The sequence below is a fragment of the Nyctereutes procyonoides genome, unplaced genomic scaffold (assembly GCF_905146905.1).
Source record: "Nyctereutes procyonoides isolate TBG_1078 unplaced genomic scaffold, NYPRO_anot_genome, whole genome shotgun sequence".
Classification (NCBI taxonomy): Eukaryota; Metazoa; Chordata; class Mammalia; order Carnivora; family Canidae; genus Nyctereutes; species Nyctereutes procyonoides.
In genome coordinates, this window is record NW_026575132.1 from 27,966,889 (window position 1) to 27,989,495 (window position 22,607).

General features: G+C 42.1%; 1 protein-coding gene across 1 annotated transcript; it reads left to right on the forward strand.

The window, feature by feature from the left end:
- The first annotated feature begins 10,610 nt into the window (after positions 1-10,610).
- On the forward strand, positions 10,611-11,216 carry LOC129522786 (UBX domain-containing protein 1-like). Its single transcript, XM_055345191.1, has one exon. It carries the CDS (start codon positions 10,611-10,613, stop codon positions 11,127-11,129), a length of 519 nt encoding a protein of 172 aa, XP_055201166.1. The 3' UTR covers positions 11,130-11,216.
- Positions 11,217-22,607: the final 11,391 nt, after the last annotated feature.

A 22,607-nucleotide genomic window follows, 5' to 3' on the forward strand; every position in this document is an offset into this window, starting at 1 on the left:
GCACCGGGAGCCCGATGTGGGATTCAATCCCGGGTCTCCAGGATCGCGCCCTGGGCCAAAGGCAGGCGCCAAACCGCTGCGCCACCCAGGGATCCCAGAAAGGGGAATTCTTATCCCACCTCTCTTCATACCAACAATTTAGTTCAGTTTAGTTCAACCCAACAAATCTTTATTGTGCGACTACCATGTGCCTGCCCATTGTGAGGTGCTTGTCCACAGAGAGACCCGTGGTCTTTCAGTTCCAGAAGAAATCACGCATTTCCTTTTCCCCAAGCTCTCTAAAGGCAGAGTAAAACCAGGGTATTTCTACTTCACAGTAAAGAAGAAATAAGCTACTGACTCTAGAAGAAGTTTCAACTGTGGGGTAGCTGGCTGGTCTGGCTGTGATAAAGGTGACATGAGAGCCCATTTCTCACATCGTTGATTTGTTTCATGGCTTTACATTGGGTATTTGATCTCTCTGGGGGTCATGAGTCCTATCTATAAAATAGGGATTACAGTATTTATCTATCTCATAATATTTATTTTTTTGGAGGGAAAATTTAAAAGTTAACAGAGTACTACTAAAAATAATACAACAAATAGCTAGGTCCCTAACCAGAATTGAGTCTAGGGCCATACCACCCTGAACGGGCCCGATCTCGCCTAACCAGAATTGACAACGATTTGTGTTTTGTAATATTTGCCCTTAATATATATATATACATTTTAAAAAATGTTGAGTAATGCAGGTGTGAACACCAGCCAGAAAACGGAAGAACAGGTATTCTACCTATATTAGGTTCTTTCAGGTTGAAATGTCACCCTCAGGTGACCAGATGATGAGTCTGTAGCATGAGATGTCAGGAGTGGTAGCTTAACTACCACAAAATTCCCCTGGGTCCCCAGGCTCAGGTCTCTTCAGAGAGAAATGCCCTTTGTCATCAAACCTTGCGAATGCTGTGTAATTTCATTAGTTCACATGATGAGGAATAGAAAGAAGTAAGAGCCTTGGAAAAGAATATAAATGTATATTGCATACTAGAGAATTTTAAGAAAGAAAGCATATATATAGTCTCATTTGGGAAGCAGAGTAATTGAGGTTCAATGTCCCTTTCTTGGTGATGCTGTGCGATGGAAACGATCTATACCTTCTCTGTCCAATATGATAAAATATGAGCCACATGTGGCTGTCGGGTGCTTGAAATGTAGCCAGTGCAACGGAGGATCTGATTTTTTAAATTTCATTTAATTTTAAGTAATTCAAATTTGAATAAGATAGCCCTATAGCTCATGGCTACCATACGAGACAGCACAACACTAAGCCAACCAACCTCTTTGCCTAGGTCTAAATCCCAGGTCACTACCTGATGTTTCACTTTGAGCAAGTTACTTAATCTCTCCATTTCTATGAAATTTCCCTTTCCTGTGAAATAGGAGTTTTTGGTGATTTAAGGACTTAAGATAAAGTGCTTAGAACGGTGTTTGGTACATAGTAAACGGTGTATGAGTGTTTACATTAGTTTTATTGATAGAACCCAACATTTGCATGTTTATTTGGCCACTTGGATTTCTTATTCTGTTACTTTTTGCATATAACCTTTGTCCATCACTGCCTGGTCATTTGTCTTTATTTTATTGATTCCCTCCAAATTAATTTGATTTTGAGAAACTATCTGATAAAGAATTTTAAAGTGACCATATTAAGGCAAAGGAATGACATCCACCAAAAGTACAGGATTTTCTAGGATATTCCAATAAAATTTTTAAAAAGAGAGATAGAGAATGTGAAGGATAAGAACTGAGCATTTTCCAGAATTAAAAAAAAAGAAATATTCTCAGAACATGATATACTTCAAATATTAAAAAGGATAAATCAAGATCAATCCACACCCAGAAATATGAATGAAGCTGAAGAAAAAGAAGGGAAAAAACAAACTCAATCTCCCAATCTCCTATTGGCTTTTCCTCCCTCCATTTTTAAATTTTTTTAAGATTTTATTTATTTATTTGAGAGAGAGAGAAAGAGAATGTGCACAAGTGGAGGGAAAGGACAGAAGAGGAAATGGAGAGAGAATCTCAAGCAGATTCCCTGCTGAGCATTAAGCCTGCGGTAGGGCTTGATCATACGACCCTGAGATCATGCTCTGAACCAAAACCAAGAGTTGGTTGCTTAATTGACTGAGAGACCCAGTGGTCCCTGCTTCCTACACTTTTTCATTGTTTTTTTTTTCCTGCAGAAATAAATCATAATTGATTAAAAAGTGTTTTTGTAGGGACCTGTAGGGGGTAAATTCTCACACCCTTTGTACCTTGAAGAGCAACTCCTTTTTTTTTTTCTCCCTTTAATGACAATCTAGGACAATATAAAATTTTAAGTTGGACATTTTTCCCCTTTGGTACTATGAAGATACTAGTTCATCTGTCTTCTGATCTCTATTATGGCTCACAAGAATTCTTTGTCAACTTAATAGTCAATTCACTTAAAGTATACAACAGTAGTAGCTAATTAAAAATGTTATGTGTAAAGTCTACTTCACAATAGTAACAAAAACTATAAGGTACCTAAGTGTAGAATAAAGGATGTATAAGACAATTTGAAGAAAATTACAAAACATTTACAGGAAGACCTGATATATATATATATAGCTGGAATATATATATATTCCAGCTTCATGGATACGTACATGCATACATATGTATAGATATGTGTAATAAAGATATAATAAATTCTTTCTAAATTCCACTCAATCTCAATAAATCTCACAGCATTTTTTTTAACAGAATAAAACAAGCTTATCTAGTAAGTATGATGGAAGAGCTAAGGTCAAAACTAAGACAATTTTGAAGAAGAATAGTAAGAGATTGAGAACTTGTCCTATGTGGTAAAAAATATATATATATGGTAAAGCATATGATTAAGAAAGTATATTGGCAAAGGGGTAGACTGAGAAAATCATGGGAAAGAACAGAAAACCTATGTTAATATTACTGTCTGCCTTTCATAGCATGAGCTTTCCCCTTAGGCATGAAAGTTGGCTTTGCATGTTCATTTTGAGGGAAATTTTGGTTTCCGTTGTTTTTGTTTTTCCATTTCTTTGCTTTCATCAGTCTCATTCTTTTGACTTTCCTGCATGGAGGCCCTTTGCTTCTCATCTAAAAATATGTCTTAAAATGCAGTTAGAGGTACCGACTCTGCAGTGATATCAAGATGTCACAGATGCAGTGCAGTGAGCTGCCTCATTACTGGCGATACAAATATCAGGACGCAACTTCTTTCAAAGCCCTGATCCCTGATCTCAACTGGGCACACCTTTTATTCCCCTTCAGTTTATTTTAGCAAGCCTGCAAGCCTTTCCTAGCTCTTAACTTTGGGTACTAAGTTCTAATTCTCCATTTCTTAATTTTAATCCCCAGTACCCTTCATAAATTGGACTCACAGCTACTACTGTTAGCTTCTAGAGACTGAACCGATCAGGCCAGGGTTTTCAGTTCTATTCATTGCTACTTCCACACCCCCTTTCTGCTTTTCATTGGTCTTTGTGCGGTGTTTGGAACCAAGGGGTTGAGTTCAAATTATGAACTATGGAGCCATCTTTGTAGAGGTGCTGTGGATTACCATTAATTCTTTGGACAAATTACTCCCAATAATAATAATAATAATAATAAATAAAAGAGTATGACTTCATGTCTCTGCTATTAAAAAAAGTAATACTCTGCTTTGAGTAGAAATCAATGTCAACGTAACAGTCTAAGTTGAATTCTAAGCAAATTTAAAAAATTCTACTCTTGGAGTCTTTGCATATGAAAGGATTCAGTGAGAATAAAAGGTGCATATTCATGAAGCCATCAAAAATACAGTATCTGCCCATTCCCGACTCCTGCTTGTTCCCTGCCTCACCAACACAGAAAACTAGTAGCTGTCCTTGATCTGGAGCAATTTTCAGACTCTATTCTATGTAGTCCATAAAGGCCAACTTACGGAGCTGTCTTTTTGCTCTGTTTTGGGGTTCTGTGTGCACTTCATTTTATTCTCTTTTTTTTCCTTTTCTTTTCTTTCACTTTTTTTTCTTTTCACTTCATTTTATAGAAAGATCTACTGCTATAACTGTGTTTGGAAAGGTGTGGTCTATGGTAGACTCAATCTATTAGTTGCTAACTGTAATAAAAACTTGATAGTCGGGACAGCCCCGGTGGCTCAGCTGTTTAGCACCGCCTTCGGTCCAGGGCGTGATCCTGGAGACCTGGGACCAAGTACCAGGTTGGGCATCCTGCATGGAGCCTGCTTCTCCCTTTGCCTGCGTCTCTGCCTCTCTCTCTCTCTCTCTCTCTGTATCTCTCATGAATAAATAAATAAAATCATAAAAAAAAAACTTGATAGTCTCCAGAATTATATCCTGAGATCTTCACCAGTTTCAAAGTAGTATTTGCAAATAACCACTGCACAGTTGGTGTTCTCAGTTTTCTCTTCTGCAAAGTGGTCCCAATAATGATTATGCCACAGGTTGTTGCGGGAGTTAAATGAAGTCATGTGTTGAAAAAGGAGAACAGCACGCTGCATTGGGAGGAAAGCAGGTTGATGAGCAAACCTCTCTCTAGCTAAGTGACTTTCTTTCATACAGCAGCCTTGGAATACATGCGATTTTAGCTCATGCTAAAGGGGAAAAGGATTATTATAAACTGTGGCATTTGGTTTGTCAATAATCAGAACCACCGATGTCCCTTGAAAATGATAGGGGCCGTGGACATTAGATGCCTCACAGCCTTCAGAACACCCCAGGCTGAGGTGTCTTCATCTTTCTGGGAGATGTCTGTAATGCTATCCCAGCAAGCCACCGTCGGTACAACCCACCTCAAAAGGACACTTCCATTTTTAGCAAATAGAGTATCCCACAGAGTCTGAATTACTCCAATAATAGGGATCAATGTAGACTAAGAACTAAATATTTATTGAGCATGGCACTGAGTTGGTGCTCTCCCCAAGAAATATAGAAAGTAAGATTTATAGCATACATCAGAAATTTTATTTAACAAGACAAGCATCCTCAGTGGAGCTCTGGAGGAACAGATAAATACTGGAGAAGTTCCGTGGTGGGAGGGCTCACGGTGGCTCAGGGTGAGTCAAGGAGGCTTCATGGAAGCTGCGAGACTCAAGTAGTTCCCTCTGGTGGTGGGGATGCTGATGGAGATGGCACAAGGGCATCATGGTTTAGAGGGGAAAATTGGGCTTTGGATCCAGGCTTTCTGAGTATAGATCCCGATCATGGCTTTTCCTATTTCTGTGAATTTGGGCAAATTATTTAACCTCTCTCTGTCTCCGTTTTCTCATCAAAATGGATTTTAATAATAGTACTTGTTCGAACCGGGCTATTGTGAAGATTAAAATTTTAATATTTTAAGTGTTCACAACAGTGCCTGGCACTTGGGTAAGTCCTGGGCCAGTGTTTGCTAAACAGATTAAATAAGGATCCTGGAGTGCCTTGACTTGACCCATGCGAACCTGCTTTTTCAGAGCTCAATTCAAAACACTCAGTGATGGAAAAGGGGAGCTTTTTTGAGTCTCCAAAACAGATGGGCTTGATTTTTCCTCCTGCTAAGATTGTTGGACTATTTCTAGACACATATGAAAACAGTGAACTATAGAATGGTCTTGAAACTCGTGTTGCTTGCTCAGTGGTTTATGCAAGTTAAATTCTTGTAGATGGAACAGAAAGCAAATTTAGAATAATGCAGTATTCCAAAAAGCCCAATTCCTTTCTGTGAGTCTGGTCCTCTCTGGAGTGAGCCAAGCTCACTGGTCTTTGATAATAATTGTTCCTTCTGGTGAGATAAATCAGCTCTCCCTGGGGCCCCAGGGTGTTACTGAATATGCCACCTTTCCCAATTAGGAGCTCTGAGAGAAGTTGTAGTTTTTGGATCCTATGATTTAAAATGTTCTGCTCCCTTGTACCAAACATAATTTGGCATAAGTAGAATTAGACGAGCTCCCTTGTCTGCCTAAATTGCTATCACCCAAGTGCTGATTTGAAAGAGCACCTAAAGAGAAAAAGAATGTAAATCTGCCTCGGAAGTGTGAGTTCCCAGGCTGGGAGGTAGGGCAACTTAAAGCCATGTAATTGTCAGCTGAGACAACAAAGCTCTTCGAAGGGTTTCTTTCTGGCACCAAATTACAGACTGTCCAAACAAAGAAAATTAAATTAGAGAGCTTATAAATTAAACGTCTTCCACTAGCAAGAGTGCACTGCTCTGAAGGAAGTGTTGCTCTCATGCAATAAGCAGCTTCGATAACATGACAGCTGGATCTGCCACAGAATTTATAAAGCCATTCCAAAAGGTCATCTTCTTCTCCCTGCCTGGCTCCCACCTCACTCACAGAGAATGAAATTGGCACCGGCGGACTGTTTGGAATTACAGTTGGTACAGACCCATCTGGGTCTCAGATGTTTGGCTTGTTCATCCTTTCGGAGGCAGGCTCACGAGCTTGGTCTCCCTTCTTTGTAAGGAGGCCCAGTCACGGTGTGGTGGCCAGAGCACCCCCCCAAGATCGCCACATTCCAGAATGTCTCCCCCACTGCTCTTGGGTCAGATCAGAAATGCCACCACTGGACATCCGTTCTGTGACTTAGGTTAGGAAAGGGGTCAACACACTTTTCCTGGAAAGGGCCAGCTTGTGACTAGTTTAGGTTTTGTGAATCATACAGCCCCCGCTGCTTGCATCTTATACTTGTGAACGCAGTCGTAGACAATACGGAAATGAATGGTCATGGCTGGGTCCCAATAAAACTTGATTTACAGAAAGAAGCAGCTGGCCGCAGCTGGCCATCTTTGCAGCCAGAAAACAAAAACAAAAAACAAGCAAACAAAAAGAAAGAAAAACAAAGAAAGAAAAAAAGATTACTTACATAAAAAAGAAAATTAGAGACATATCAGGTTTCTTTGTTGTAAACCTGGAAGATGGAATGATATGCACACACTTGTGAGTGTGTTATATATCTATAACCAGTAAAGAAATCCTTCACCTGGGGTGGGGGGGAAGGAGAATATTTTTAGGAACATGGAACTTCAGAAAGCATAGCACCAAAGGGCTCTTGCTAAAGACCTGAGGAATGACTTCAGCCAAATGAAAATTAAGTCAGATCAAGAACTCAAGATGGAGAAAGACGACATAAGAAAAAAAAATGATGAATGACGACTTGCAAAGCGTAGAGTAAAATTTAACCAAATGATGCTAATAAATCCTGTGTTAAAAATGAATTTTTGTAGAAGACTAGCTTTACTTAAAGAGAAAACTTAGTGCCCTGCATTAAAAGCAACTACCATAACAGTTTGTGACTGGCATATTATCAACAAAATATTTCATTGACACCCAGATATTGTTAGATCTCACTGAAATCCAAAACACAGAAAGAGCGGCTGGTTCAGATGGAGATGCATATGGTAAAGGGAGTGCTAGAGGCCAGTGGGTAAACGGCGGGGGATTCAGTATAGCGCGGAAACAACTGGCTGGCTGTTCCAGGGAAAGTAATGAATGACTTCTGCCTCAGCAAAGACACAAAAATGACTTACAGAAGGTTTGAGTATCAGTGTAAATTTAAAATATCAGAGGAAAACAGGCGAATATTTGTTCAGCTTTGTGGGGGATGGGGCCCCTCTGAAACAAGATAAGAAATTTAGTATGTTTTTATCAGAAGATTAGTAGGTTTGAATCTATGAAAATATAAAGTTTTTATGGAAACAGCTCAGATAAAAGAGTGAGAACAAATATTCAGAAGAGTACCCCCAGATGAGCTCAGAATGCAGCAAAAATGGGGGAGGGGCATTTTAATAGATCCAGATAGTCTGCCTCTAACTGTAGGATCATTTAATCCATGCACAGAACTTAAACTCTGATTCAAAGAGCTAACTGTATAAGTAAAGAAACTAAAAGGTGCAGTAATAGACAACCACACATACTACACATATAAATGTTCCTTTTCCCTTTAACTGAGCATAAATAGTGTAATAAAAGACGGATGAAATAAGATCAGAGAAGACTGGATTTCCATAAAAGTTTAATTTTAAAGTGGAGGCAGTGGGTAGCAGACTGACTAGTACAGAAAAACACTTCAGGTATTAGAAAATCAAATCAAGAAATCCTCGTATTCTGAGACAAGCAAGCACTGAGAAAATATACTGCCCACATATCTTCCCTAATTAAATTCAGTGAAGAAATACTATAGCTGAATAATAAGTTAATAAAAATAATGCACTAAAGAATAGGGAAGATCTACAAAATGATGATGATAAAATCTATAAATTATAATTTATATGCAAATGATGGTTGAACAAATGGTCATAAAATTTAGTGAAAACATTAAAATTCTTGGAATTTTACATTTCCTTGAAATTCTTGAATAAGGAGGGATAAAATGTATTTATTTGTACATCGTGATCTGTTTCTTCCTATAAAATCTGGTTGATAAGTTCAGGAGTCAGGAATTAAAATTCTTTTAAATGTATGAACCTCTCTGGAAAACGTTGAAAGATTCTATTCTTCATTTATTAGAGATGCATGGATTTTTTATTTTTAGATAGCTAGCAGAAAAATGAAATGGATTCTTCCAAATCAGAAACTGTATTATTTCCAAACAAAACTTGAGGGGTGAAATAAATAAGATGAAAAAGAAAACCATAATCAAATATGCATAGAAAAGATAAAACAGGTGAGGAAGCCAACTGGGGCTTTCTCTTGGCCCATCTAATCCCAGTTCGGTAAAGGCTGTTAGCATTTTTACTTCCTGAAAGAGAGATTCGACTAGGTTGGTTTGGTGCCCTCCAGGTGGAACACGTGTACATCGCTTTTGGGTAGAGTTCATCCCAAGCCATGAATTAACTCATTTGCCAAATGAGAGGAATGAGTGAATTTAATATTTTGTTCAAATACATTGATTTCTTTATAAAATAAATTAATTTGAAAAAGAAACAGACAATATATGTTTGGTTATTAAAATTAACAGGAATAGGTCAAGCTTTCTAATTTAAAAACAAATTCTTTTTTTTTAAGTTTTATTTATTTATTTGTCAGAGAGAGAGAACACAAGCAGAGGGAGCAGCAGAGGCAGAGGGAGAAGCAGGCTCCCCATGGAGCAGGGAGCCTGATGCAGAACTCGGTCCCAGGACCCTGAAATCATGACTGAGCCAGATGCAGATGCTTAAACAACTGAGCCACCCAGGTGGCCCTAAAAACAAAAACTTTAGATCTGTTTAAGATGCACACTTAAAATGACTTACAACCATACTTCAATTTAAAAAAAAATGACTTACAAAAGTTAAAATAAAAGAGAGGGGAAAACACATGTGGGATAGAAAGAAACCAAAAGAATTTGTGTATAAAAGATTCGCTGTTATTAAAAATCTGTCACCCCTGTTTGGAAGCAACCTGAGATCCAGCTGCAAGGGACTGGATACATAATTTCTGGCACCTTCATACTGGGGAAGGCTAAAGGTCACGTTGACATTTAGTGTTAAGTTAATAAAGTGGATCACAAAACCAAGTTATGCTGACAGCAATGTGAATGACATTTGGAAAATGGACATGCCCCGGAGATCCTGCACTTGAGAGGAAAACAGCTTGTGTTGGTTCTTTGCATCGAGAGTTGGCTGATGGGAGCAGAACCAGTCAACTACCCCCTCCCAGCTGGTGGATGATCCTACACCAGAGCACGAGGTCCAGGGACACAGGCTGTGTGTGAAGGGACACAGCAGCCTGCAGGTGGCTTGGAGTGAACTCTACCCAAAAGCAATGTACACGTGTTCCACCTGGAGGGCACCAAACCAACCCAGTCGAATCTCTCTTACAGGAAGTAAAAATGCTAACAGCCTTTTTACTTTTATGGGCTCTTGGCCCATCTAATCCTCTGAACTGGGATTAGATGGGCCAAGAGAAAGCCCCAGTTGGCTTCCCCACCTGGCCTTCCTGAATCCTTCCCATGCAAGCATTCAGAACAGCCTCTATGCAGGTGAAACAGCTTCCCTCCTCACCCACATCCCTGTGTAACCCGAAACAAATCCCGTTATTGAGAGTAATCTGTGACAGGTCTTCTTTGTAACATTACGGAGCTTGACCTATATGTTTGCAAACTATAGTCTCAGTGTTCAAATGCATAAAGCAATATCTGGAAGTCTATGTGTGGTTAACTCCTGACGGCTCAAGTTACTCATGCTCTTTATTTCCTTCTCGTTGCATATCTGTACCATCTGATTTTTATGTAATGAATATGCCCCATCTACAATAGGACAATAATAAAAGTTACTTCAAAATGAAATTAAATTTAAAGGCAAACTAATTTTATAAGCAAACAACATGCTTTCTATGCAATTTGGTAATGTGCATATATAAACTTTAAAATTGTTTGTATTCTCTGACCTAGTCATTCGCCTTCTGGGAATCTACCCTGAGAAAATTTGATCCAGAAAGAGCTTTATGTACAAAGTTGATTGTCAAAGCATTATTTATAATAGTTCAGACTTGGAAGCAACTGAAATATTCACTGAATAAAGTTTGGAAATGCCCCCTTAATGGAATACCATGGAGTAAAAGATAAGGCGAAGGGTTTGTAATAACGTAGAAAACTGTTTATGGAAGGGTGTTTATGGAAGGGGAACAAGAGTTGTCAGCTGCTAGGCAGTGGCTGCAAGAAGATGAGATGCGCCGGGCTGCTGAGGAGAGGAGGAGGGAAAAGGCTGAAGAGTTAGCAGCCAGACAGAGAGTCCGAGAAAAGATTGAGAGAGACAAAGCAGAGAGAGCCAAGAAGTATGGTGGTAATGTGGGCTCTCGGCCGTCTCCACCAACAGAGCCAGGGCCGGTTCCATCCTCTCCCAGCCAGGAGCCTCCCTCCAAGCGGGAGTATGACCAGAGTCGCATACAGGTCAGGCTGCCAGATGGGACTTCACTGACCCAGATGTTCCGGGCATGGGAACAGCTGGCCGCTGTGAGGCTCTATGTGGAGCTCCACCGTGGAGAAGAGCCTGGGGGAGACCAGGACCCTGTGCAGTTGCTCAGTGGCTTTTCCCGGCGGGCCTTCTCAGAGGCTGACATGGAACGGCCTCTGCAGGAGCTGGGACTTGTGCCTTCTGCTGTTCTTATTGTGGCCAAGAAATGTCCCAGCTGAGAGGCCTTTATCCCACCATCTCTCTCTGACCTCTTCATCTTTGATAAAGCACTGACATCTCCTTCCTAATAAATAGACCCTGAGTTCTCTAAAAAAAAAAAAAAAAGATCACAACTAGTACTATTTGTATAAGAAATATCATATAAACTACATATTTAAAAAATGAAAAGAAAAGAGAAGCAATGGCATCAAAGTTTTTCTTTCCGCGGATGAAATTTGACTGTAACAGCTCTCCTCCCCAATGGTGAGATCAGACAAGCCTTGAGATACTTAATAATGTGCTCAGCCAGTGATCAAGTGTCTGCACAGAAACACAAAGCCTCCCGACCAAACCCCGTACCCTTGCAATGCCCAGTTCAGCCACGCTGCCCAGTGGACACTACTGATAGATACCATGTGCTCTTTAGGAATGGCAACGAGAGAACAAGGGGAAGAATAAAAGTAAATCCCCTAGGGACAGCGTGCCATCTTGCCCCCAAAGCTCAAGAATGCTACCTGAAGAGGAGGTTGAGGCCACAGCAAGTGAGGAAAGTAGTGAAGGCTTATTTAACTCGTCATTTTTGGGTACTTACTCCCCAGATTTCCTTAAACTCCAGTGTCCAGTTCATAAATACTCATTAAATAATAATTCGTTCAGTCACTTGTCCAGCTATATGTGACTATCTACTATGTGGCATGCATTGTGGCAGGCTGATTGTCCCTGTCCTCTATACGATGAGAAGTCAAAAATTAAATAAAGATCTCGTACAACATTTGAATAATGATGGGATATTGGATAATTTTAAGAAATTCATTAATGTTTGGCAGTGTGAGAGTGTGAAAATATTTTAGGGATTTTTTTTTAAGATAAAGAGTCCTTATTTTCAGAGATATAGAATAAGGTATTTAAGGGTAGAATATGATATTTGGGGAGGAAGTAGGGCAGTATAAATTATAGAAAAGATAAAAGGTGTGTGTGTTGTTAATTGTTAAAGCAGGAGGAGAGATGGAGATTCGTTATATTTTCTCTACTTTGTACATGCTTGAACATTTCCATAATAAAATGTTTTTTATGAGCACCAAGAAAATTAGATCCATTAGACAAAAATAATTGCCCGGAAACATTATGAATTGAGATGAGTATTTTGAAGGAAAGGAACATAGAATTAGGAACATGAATAGCAAGGAGTTTGGCCTAGATCAAGGCATAAAAGAGGTTTGAATTACTGGCTCCTCTATTCACATGAGGAGGAGGAACTGTTAATCTGATGAAATAATGGAGGGAGTGGAACGTTCCAAGCAGTGAGAGAGACCTGCCTGTGTCCAGACCAGTGGGTGGAGGACTGCATGGAATGCTCTAGAACTGAAAGAAAGCCAGAATATGAAAAACAATGGCACAAGTTGGGTGAGATTAGCTACAGAGATCGGACACAGCCACAGTATGCAGGGAGAACTTTAGGACAACCTGAGGAGATGTATTCTTTTCCTAAGGACAATAAGAAGCCATTAAAGTTTGGGGGCATAAGAGCCTGTTTGCATTTTGCAAAGATGATTATCTTGGCTTCAATGAAAAGAAGAAATGAGGATGGTGGTCTGGAGGGAGGGCTGTGCTACTGCACACAGGAAGGCCAGTAAGAAGCTGTTCTAATAGTGCAGGTAAGAGCTGATGACAGCTTTGTGGTTTGCATGGAGATGGACAGAGGGATCTGGTGTTGAAAAACATTTGGGGGTAATGGGACCATAATTTAGTGATGGGTTACCTATGGGGAACTAGGGAGAGGGAGAGTTTCCAGAATGACTGGCCTATGGGGTGCCTGGGTGGCTCAGTCAGGTTCACAGCTGACTCTTGGTTTTGGCTCAGGTCATGATCTCAGGATTGTGGGATTGAGCTCTGCATTGGGCTCTAAGCTGAGTGTGGAGCCTGCTTGGGATTCCCTTTCCCTTTCCCCCTGGCCCTCCTTCCATTTAAAAAAAAAAAAAAAAGGAAGGTATGACTGACATAGCACTTTATGCTCCAAAGCTGAGTGACAAAATATTCCATCTTAAGAGATTTTAGGGTCAAGGGGTAGAGGAAATGAGCAATTTTGACCTAATACGCTAAGTGCTAAGATAAAAGTAAGCCCAGAGCTTCTACAGAAAGACAGAAGCTATGAGTAAACTTGCACAACCTGAGGGGCAATGCCCAGGAAATGCCCAGTTCAGCCAAATCTAAAATATAGGAATGATGATTGATAGGAAAAGGAAGGTAGAAATGATATTCCAGCAAAGGCAACAGTACCAGCCAGGAAAGGGAACACGTGGCACAGCATGAAGTCCAGGGTGGAGATTCCCTGAGGAAGTGAACAAGTGAGATTCCTAAGACACAGCATTTACAGAGGTGCACTTAAATGATCCCAGGAGCCAGCATCTCCAAAATTCCCACCCTAATGACGGCTCTACTTCCTGGTGCGTGGGTCTGCAGGGGAGAGTAGTAGGAGGTGAGGGAGCAGAGGGGGAATAATTGTGGACTGGAAAGCTCGGAAGCCATTCTGCAAGAGAACATCCAAAAGCATCACGCCTGGGAGTTAAAGGTCAATTTTATGGTTCAGATAAATCTCTCTGTTGTAGGATGAGCAAGGACGGGAGACAGAGCAAAGCTCCGGAGACGTATTCAGATGCTATTGTCTCATAATTCAGGGGCAGATGGTAGAGGCTTGGTAAGCATGATGGCATGAGAGAGGGATTTACATATTCCAGGGACAATTAGGAACATTTGGAAAAAGATGAGTCAAAGGTAACACAGGTTTTGCAGTTGGATAAATGAATAGATGATGATGCCACTTAATTGAGATTCTCAATATGCCTATGCACGTGCAAACACACACACACACACACTCACGTTCATATGCTCAGAAAGCCACTTTACTATTTCTTGCATTCAGCCACCATATTTCTTAATTATACTGCTCAGATTGTCACAAAACAAAACAAAACAAAAACAAACCTCCAAACTCTGCACATTGTCTAGTTTCTGAACCATGGCTCTTTCCTGAAATGTTATAACCATGAATACTTCCAAGACCTGAGTTGGATTTTAAAAGCAGTCGATGGTGGAGGGCAATTATTTTCAACATGAAAGAATTATTTTCCTCTTTAACACAAAGAATGATAGATTCATGACTATAAGCACTGGGAGATCGGGTGGCAGGTCCGTTTTATTTACAACCATTTTCCCAGAAGATCTTGGTATGGAGGAGGTAGGTACTCATGGCTTTATGGAACAAAAGAACAGTATTTTAAGTTAGGAGGATCAGTTAGGCTTTCTGTGAAACTAGTTGGCCCAAAATTCAGTACTTAACAACCTAGAAGGAGCTCAGTGGTTGCCATTTCTTCACTCCTGGCAGCAGGTAGCACAGGGCCCTCCACCGAGGCACCCGGATGATGTTCATTTCATTGCACTCATGCCCTGGAGGTATGATAGTACAGCTGTATTTTTCTTGTTCACATTCCTGTAGGTTGGTGGGGTCGACTGATGGACTCTGGGTTCAGCTGGGGCTTGTGCCAAGGCATGGACGGCGTCTGTTCATCAGCACAGACATATTTCAGGCCTCAGTTTGTGTCATACTTATGAATATCCCATTGGCTCAGGACACTCAGACGGTGAAGGCCAAAGATAAGGAGCACAGGGGATCCCTTGAAAGAGCTACAAAGTCATACGGCAGTATGGATCCCGAGGGGAGTGAAGACCTGGAGCTAATCGTTTAACCTACTACTGTGCACACTCTTGGTCATGATTATTCATGTCCCTCCTACTTGAAAAATACACTCACCCCCATCCCAAGACCTCCAAACTCTTATCCAGGCATGGCATCAGTCTCCAAGTTCAGAATCTCATTATTTATACCAGGTCTGATTTGCTTTCTCATCATCTATAGGCAATTTCCTTCTACTTTTAAAATATTAGACCTTTTGTTTTAAGACATTTTGATGTATTTTTAATTTTAATTTTTTTTTGTTTTGGGATTGGGATTATTAATTTTATATGTTGACTTGATTAGATGATGAGGTGTCCCAATATTTGTCAAATATTATTCTGGGTGTTTCCTTGAGGCTGCTTTTGGATGAGATTAATATTTAAATTTGAGTAAAGCAGATTGCCCTAATGTGGATGGGCCTTATCCAATCAGTCGAAGGCTAGAATAGAATTAAAATACCGAGAGAAAACTCCCACTTGCCTGCCTGCCTTTGAACCCAAATATCAGCTCTTCCTCAGTCTCAAGCCTGCCAGTCTTTACCATGGAACTACACCATCTGCTTTCCTGGGTTGCTATTTTTCTGACTCATCCTGTAAGTCTTCACAGCAGTATGATGTGCCAGGGGTACCTTAAATCACCCAGAGAAAATTTTGCATCTCCTGGGAGCACCCATTCTAGTCAATGGTAAGTAATTTTTACTTTTTTTTTTTAATTTATGATAGTTACACACACAGAGAGAGAGAGAGAGAGGCAGAGACACAGGCAGAGGGAGAAGCAGGCTCCATGCACCGGGAGCCCGACGTGGGATTTGATCCCGGGTCTCCAGGTCCAAAGGCAGGCACCAAACTGCTGCGCCACCCAGGGATCCCAATGGTAAGTAATTTTTAAATTGATTTTTACATCAATACAGCATGGATATATTACGGAGCAGAACGCGATATATATTTTTCAACCTAAGACAATTCTTCAAAGATATGCCATGCCCACTGCTGTCATTTGAGGTCACACGAGCAGATCCCCTGAATTATAGAATAACCTTTTCTGCCCTTGGAGGTGCGTTGGTAAAAACTTTGAGAAACACCACTAGTTGCCACCAAACCTGCTGCTCTCCCTCTCCTTATTGATGGCATTCCCTGAGGCCAGCGACTTTGCCTTTGCCATTCTATTATTCCTCACAGTACGTAGCACAGGACATTCAACTGATCCTGGTTGAATTGCACTGGGCCTGGCTGATACGATCCCCTATCTGGATTCTTGATAAAAAAGTCAGACGAACCTCAATTGAATACTGACTCTGTCCCTAGTAGCATGACCTTGAGCAAACTATTTAACTTCTCTGAGATTCCATTTCCTTATCTATAAAATCTAGGATATAAGGCCAATTGCGTGGGGTCATCATAAGATTTAAAAGAAATACCATATAAAGAAGCCACCACAATTTGTGATCCAAGATAGGTACTCAAATAACGAGATCTGTGACCATAGTCATGATGACACCAAGGACATGGATGATCTGAGCTCAATCTTGCCAACTGGCAGAAACAGCAAAAGCTATAAACAAATGAACAAAAATGATTGGGGGAAGACTTTCTAAAAAATACAACTTTTTTTTTGCTCAACATCAAATATCTCTTCTATTCTGTGTGGTAGAAAGGGTAAAGTAAAACTGAAGTCCGCTCCAGGCTCACGAACATACATTCACGTCAGCAAACGGAATCAGTATTCTGTTTCCTAAATCTAAGCATTAAGTGGAAATCTCAAGCCTTGCTCATATTTTCTCAGTTAATTATGAATCAGATATAATCAATGATGTTATAGAGAAAACACTAAAAAGAAGAATAAATGTGTCTGGGGGGGAAAGGGCTTTAAACAGAGCCCTATTTCTCATGAAATAAGAACCACCAGAGTCATTTTCTCTGTCCTTTTTGGTGACAGCATTTGAAGCTGCTTTTTCATAGAGAAGAATGATAACACGAAACAAACCTCTCGGGCCCAGACCACCTGATGAAAACACACCCCCTCTTCAGTCAGAAGAGCGAGGACGTCTGTGGCCGCGTCCTGGAAAGGGGTGGTTCTTGCTCACCCTCTGCACCTGTTTAGCCTGAGAGAGTACGGCACCCACCCCAACCTATCAGGGAGGACCTCACCACCCACATCACCAAACCGGTCCAGGCTTTAGTCAGGAAACTTTGCTTCCTGGTGGCTCACGTCTGCAAGAACATGTCACTGGACAATGACTTCCAATGTACCTGTAAGATCTGCGCTTCCTAATAATTTAGGGCCATTTTCCTGATAGCAGGGGTGTATGTCTGCACCTGCACGGGCAGGGCCAGCTCTTCTGGAAAGAACTGTCTACAAGAAGTTACCCACAATTCTCCAGGATGGAATAGCACAGGATGTTCCTAATGAAACAAATTCCTGGGTCTCCATGAATGTCAAACATGACCTATTGAGGAAAGTTGGCCATAAATAGCATTGGGTTTTGGTTGTTTTCCCATCTGAATTCTGAATCAAGTAGGGGGTTTGTGACATGCCTTAGGTGAGGAGAAATGATGGGCTCCCTACTACTGAAAGGCCAAGTCAGACCCACCGCCCCAGGCCCAGGCTGGGCAGGCCCCGGTAGGCCTCCTTGGTGCTTGAACGGTGACCTTTGTGCAGTGGGAATAGGTACAACCTGTGGGCTGCTCACCCTCAAAAGGAAAAGCGTGAGGACAGGCTGGTCCTCACAGGCCTGGGTCCTCAGCTGGGGCCCACCGACCCAAGCCATCACCTGCTGCCCCGTGTGTGGACGGGGTGAGGCCACGAGGTTAAGCTGGTGGGGCCACCTCCAGTGGAAAGAAAATCCAAAGAGGGAGGGAGGCGGCTGGATGGCGGAGGAGCAGGGGCCTCATCCCACCCGGCCCCCCACTCACCTGGATGACTCCCAGACCATCCTGGAAACCTACGACCTCGACCTGAGATCTAAAGACAGAAGAGCCGGACCACTCCCCAGTGAAGGGTTTTCATCCCTAACCAGGTAGGAAGGCGGGAAAAAAAAAAAAAACGAGTGGGGGAGGGACTGCGAGGAGCCGGGCCAAGGGGGGCGCGGGAGCCTGGGGACAGGAGGGCCCCCCGATTCTTCCCCGAGGGATTCTGCCCGCAGGGAGCTCAGGCAGGATCCCGGGAGGGGAGGTGGAGCCCCCAGGCCCCCGGGGTCACTAACGGGGGAGGGGCGCCCCGGGAGAGCGCACCCACCCCGCAGGCTGAGCTCGGTAAAGGCTAGAGTGGCCCTGCGGGCCGGGGAGAAGCCGGGGGGCAGGGGGTGCTCCGGGGGGAGGGGGCTGCACCCTGCTGCCTTCGCAGGCCCCGGAGCCCGGGGTGCGGGGGACACGGCCCAGGATCCGAGGCTCCTCCAGGACAGGCGGAGGCGGGAGGGCTGAGGACAGCGAGGATGCTCCCCCACACACACCCCGGGGGCCCCCAGCTGTGCAGGTCAGCGCCCCCGCCCCGAGCATCCAGGCCCCTGCGGACTGGGAGACTGCGGGTGGTTACTGGGGAGCTGACTCCAGGGCTGGACGGCTGGCCCCCGCCAGTGGGGTTGTTCCTCCTGGTGTCACCCTGTGCCTGGGATGGAGCGGCCGCCAGGGAACAGGGGCCTCACGGGGTCAACAGCCCCCACTGAGCCGGGCACCTGGCAGGGGGCGGGGCAGCTCCCCAGGTGCACACACCTGCGAGCCAGCACAGCAGCCCCTCCCCCAGAGGCCAGCTGGAAGGACAGGGGAAGAGCGAGTTCTGGACCGAGCAGCGCTGGGAAGCTCCAGGGGAAGTCGAGGGGTTTGCAGTATATAGAACCAGAGGGTACCTACCCCTCCTTGTTTTTCCTTTTTTTCAGTACAACTCATTTTTATATCAGACTAAAACTTTCCAGTATTTTTTCTCTTTTCCCACTTTAACTGCAATATTTTACCACCTCTTCATTTTTAAGATTCTTCCTTTCTGACGTTCATATTTCCACAATTACAGGTCCGAGATATATTTTGCACTTCTAGATTCCCTTCAACATACTCAACTTAATTTTGGGAGATACACAAGATATGTTTTTTTGTTTTGTGTTTTTTTTTTCCTCTGCCTAATTTTGTTCTACAATGGTGGAAGGTAGTTCTTTCTTTCTTTTCTTTCTTTCTTTCTTTCTTTCTTTCTTTCTTTCTTTCTTTCTTTCTTCTTTCTTCCTTCCTTTCTTTTTTTTTTTTTGGTAGTACTTTCTAAAACATGACCAGGATGCACCCAGAACCAAGTGGAATACCGAGCTGGTTCATTCTGTGAGATTCCTGATTCCCATTCTACCCCCCTCTTTTATCTCATTTACATTTTGGTGGTCAATGTTGGGGCTCTCTACAAGTATTTCTGGTTTATATAAATTTGGGACTGAGTATCTTCTAGCATACAGAACTTAATATACTCAGAACCAAGAGGATCACCCTCTGGGACCCCTCAGGTAGACTACATTCTCTCTCCACTACAACTTCGTTACCACCACCATCTCCCAGTAAACTACCCCCTTTTTTTCTTCTCCTTTCTTTTCTTTTTTTTTTCTCTTTTGTTTTTTTTTTCTCTTTTCTATTTTTTTTCTCTTCTTCTTTGGGATTCTCCTTTTACTTTTTATTACTTTGTTTTGAAATTTGTTTTCCCTTTAGTGGTCCTTTTTTTTGTTTTGTTTTGTTTTGTTAGGATCTTTGTTTTCATTTTCTGGTCTCAGACCTCATCTGAATCATCTAGGGTGAAATTTACTTAGGTTGCGGTTGATATTCTTGATCCAGCCCACTCATATAGCCACTCTGCACTGAGCAAAATGACAGGAAAGAAGGCTCACCACAAATGAAAGAATCAGGAACAGTACTCTCTAGCACAGAGTTACAGAAAATGGATTACAATTCGATGTCAGAAAGCCAATTGAGAAGCACAATTATAAAGCTACTAGTGGCTGGAAAAAAACATAAAGGATTCAAGGGACTTCATGAATGCTGAATTTAGATCTAATCAGGCCAAAATTAAAAATCAATTAAATGAGGTGCAATCCAAACTGGAGGTCCTAATGACGAGGATTAATGAGGTAGAAGGAGGAGTGAGCAACATAGAAGACAAATTGATGGCAAGGAAGGAAGCTGAGGAAAAAAAGAGAAAAACAATTAAAAAACCATGAGGAAAGGTTAAGGGAAATAAATGACAAAGAAGTGAAACTCTCCCTCTTTGCAGATGACATGACCCTGTACATAGAAAACCCAAAAGACTCCACCCCAAGATTGCTAGAACTCATACAGCAATTCGGCAGTGTGGCAGGGTACAAAATCAATGCCCAGAAGTCAGTGGCATTTCTATACACAAACAATGAGACTAAAGAAAGAGAAATTAAGGAGTCAATCCCATTTACAATTGCACCCAAAAGCATAAGATACCGAGGAATAAACCTAACCCAAGAGGTAAAGGATCTATACCCTCAAAACTACAGAACACTTCTGAAAGAAATTGAGGAAGACACAAAGAGATGAAAAAATATTCCATGCTCATGGATTGGAAGAATTAATATTGTGAAAATGTCTATGTTACCCAGGGCAATGTACACATTGAATGCAATCCCTATCAAAATACCATGGACTTTCTTCAGAGAGTTGGAACAAATCATCTTAAGATTTGTGTGGAATCTGAAAAGTCCCTGAATAGCCAGGGGAATATTGAAAAAGAAAACCCCAGCCAGAGGCATCGCAATGCCAGATTTCAGGTTGTACTACAAAGCTGTGCTCATCAAGACAGTGTGGTACTGGCACATAAACAGACACATAGATCAATGGAACAGACTAGAGAATCCAGAAGTGGACCCTCAACTCTATGGTCAACTCATATTCAACAAAGCAGGAAAGACTATCCACTGGAAAAAAGACAGTCTCTTCAATAAATGGTGCTGGGAAAATTGGACAGCCACGTGCAGAAGAATGAAACTAGACCACTCTCTTGCACCAGACACAAAGATAAACTCAAAATGGATGAAAGATCTAAATGTGAGACAAGATTCCATCAAAATCCTAGAGGAGAACACAGGCAACACCCTGTTTGAACTTGACCACAGCAACTTCTTGCAAGATACATCCATGAAGGCAAAAGAAACAAAAGCAAAAATGAATTATTGGGACTTCCTCAAGATAAGAAGCTTCTGCACAGCCAGAGAAACAGCCAACAAAACTAAAAGACAACCTACAGATGGGAGAAGATATTTGCAAATGACCTATCAGGTAAAGGACTAGTATCCAAGATCTATAAAGAACTTATTAAACTCAACAGTAAAGAAACAAACAATCCAATCATGAAATGGGCAAAAGGCAGAAACAGAAATCTCACAGAGGAAGACATAGACGTGGCCGACACGCACATGAGACAATGCTCTGCATCACTTGGCATCAGGGAAATACAAATCAAAACCACCATGAGATTCTGCCTCACACCAGTGAGAATGGGGAAAATTAGCAAGGCAGGAAACCACAAATGTTGGAGAGGATGTGGAGAAAGGGGAACCCTCTTGCACTGTTGGTGGGAATGTGCACTGGTGCAGCCACTCTGGAAAACTGTGTGGAGGTTCCTCAAAGAGTTAAAAATAGATCTGCCCTATGACCCAGCAATTGCACTGCTGGGGATTTACCCCAAAGATACAGATGCAGTGAAATGGCAGGACACCTGCATCCCAATGTTTATAGCAGCAATGTCCACAATAGCCAAACTGTGAAAGGAGCCTCGGTGCCCATCGAAAGATGAATGGATAAAGAAGATGTGGTCTATGGATACAATGGAATATGCCTCAGCCATTAGAAACCATGAATACCCACCATTTGCTTCAACGTGGATAGAACTGGAGGGTATGATGCTGAATGAAGTAAGTCAATCAGAGAAGGACAATCATCGCATGGTTTCACTCATACGGAGAATATAAAAAGTAGTGAAAGGGATCATAGGGGAAAGGAGAGAAAATGAGTGGGAAATATCAGTGAGGGTGACAGCATATGAGAGACTCCTAAATCTGGGAAACAAACAAGGGGGAGTGAAAGGGGAGGTGGGCGGGGGGTTGGGGAGACTGGGTGACGGGCACTGAGGAGGGCACTTGATGGGATGAGCACTGGGTGTAATGCTATATGTTGGCAAATTGAACTCTAATAATAAAATATACAAAAAAAAAGGAAAGAAAAAGAAAGAAAGAAAGAAAATCTAAGGAGTGAGAGAAATACCTTTGTCCTCCTGCCAGGGCTTTTCAGCCTCAGCACTATGGTGTTTAGGACCAGATACATCTTTGCTGTGAGGCTGTCTTGCACATTGTAGAATATTTAGCAGCACATTTGGATACTAATAGCACACAACCTGAGTTGCAACAACGAAAAATATCTCCAAACATGGTCAAATTCCCCCTTTGGGGGTGGAGCAAAATTGACCTTGGGTGAGAGCTACCAGCCTAGACTCCCATTCTAGTTGTTATCAGTGGGTTCATTGTGAAACCCTCTGTTGAGCACTCACTACTGTGTGCCAGGCTGCAGGGAAAGGCAAAGGAGATCTGGTTCTGGCCCGTAAAGAGCTGTGTCTAGCTCTTCACAGTGATGCATCTAAGGAGAAATTTGATGGTGCACCTGAATGTTTAACCTTGAATCAGGAAAACCCAGTTTGTCCATGTGGACGTGGACCTGCCATGCCTCCCATGACAAAATGCCTCTTAGGAAAGCAGACATTTCCCTGCAGGTCCTTCAATTTCTGT

Coding starts and splice junctions, on each gene's coding strand:
- LOC129522786 (XM_055345191.1), top strand. CDS start 10,611: ATGGAAGGGGAACAAGAGTTGTCAGCTGCTAGGCAGTGGCTGCAAGAA.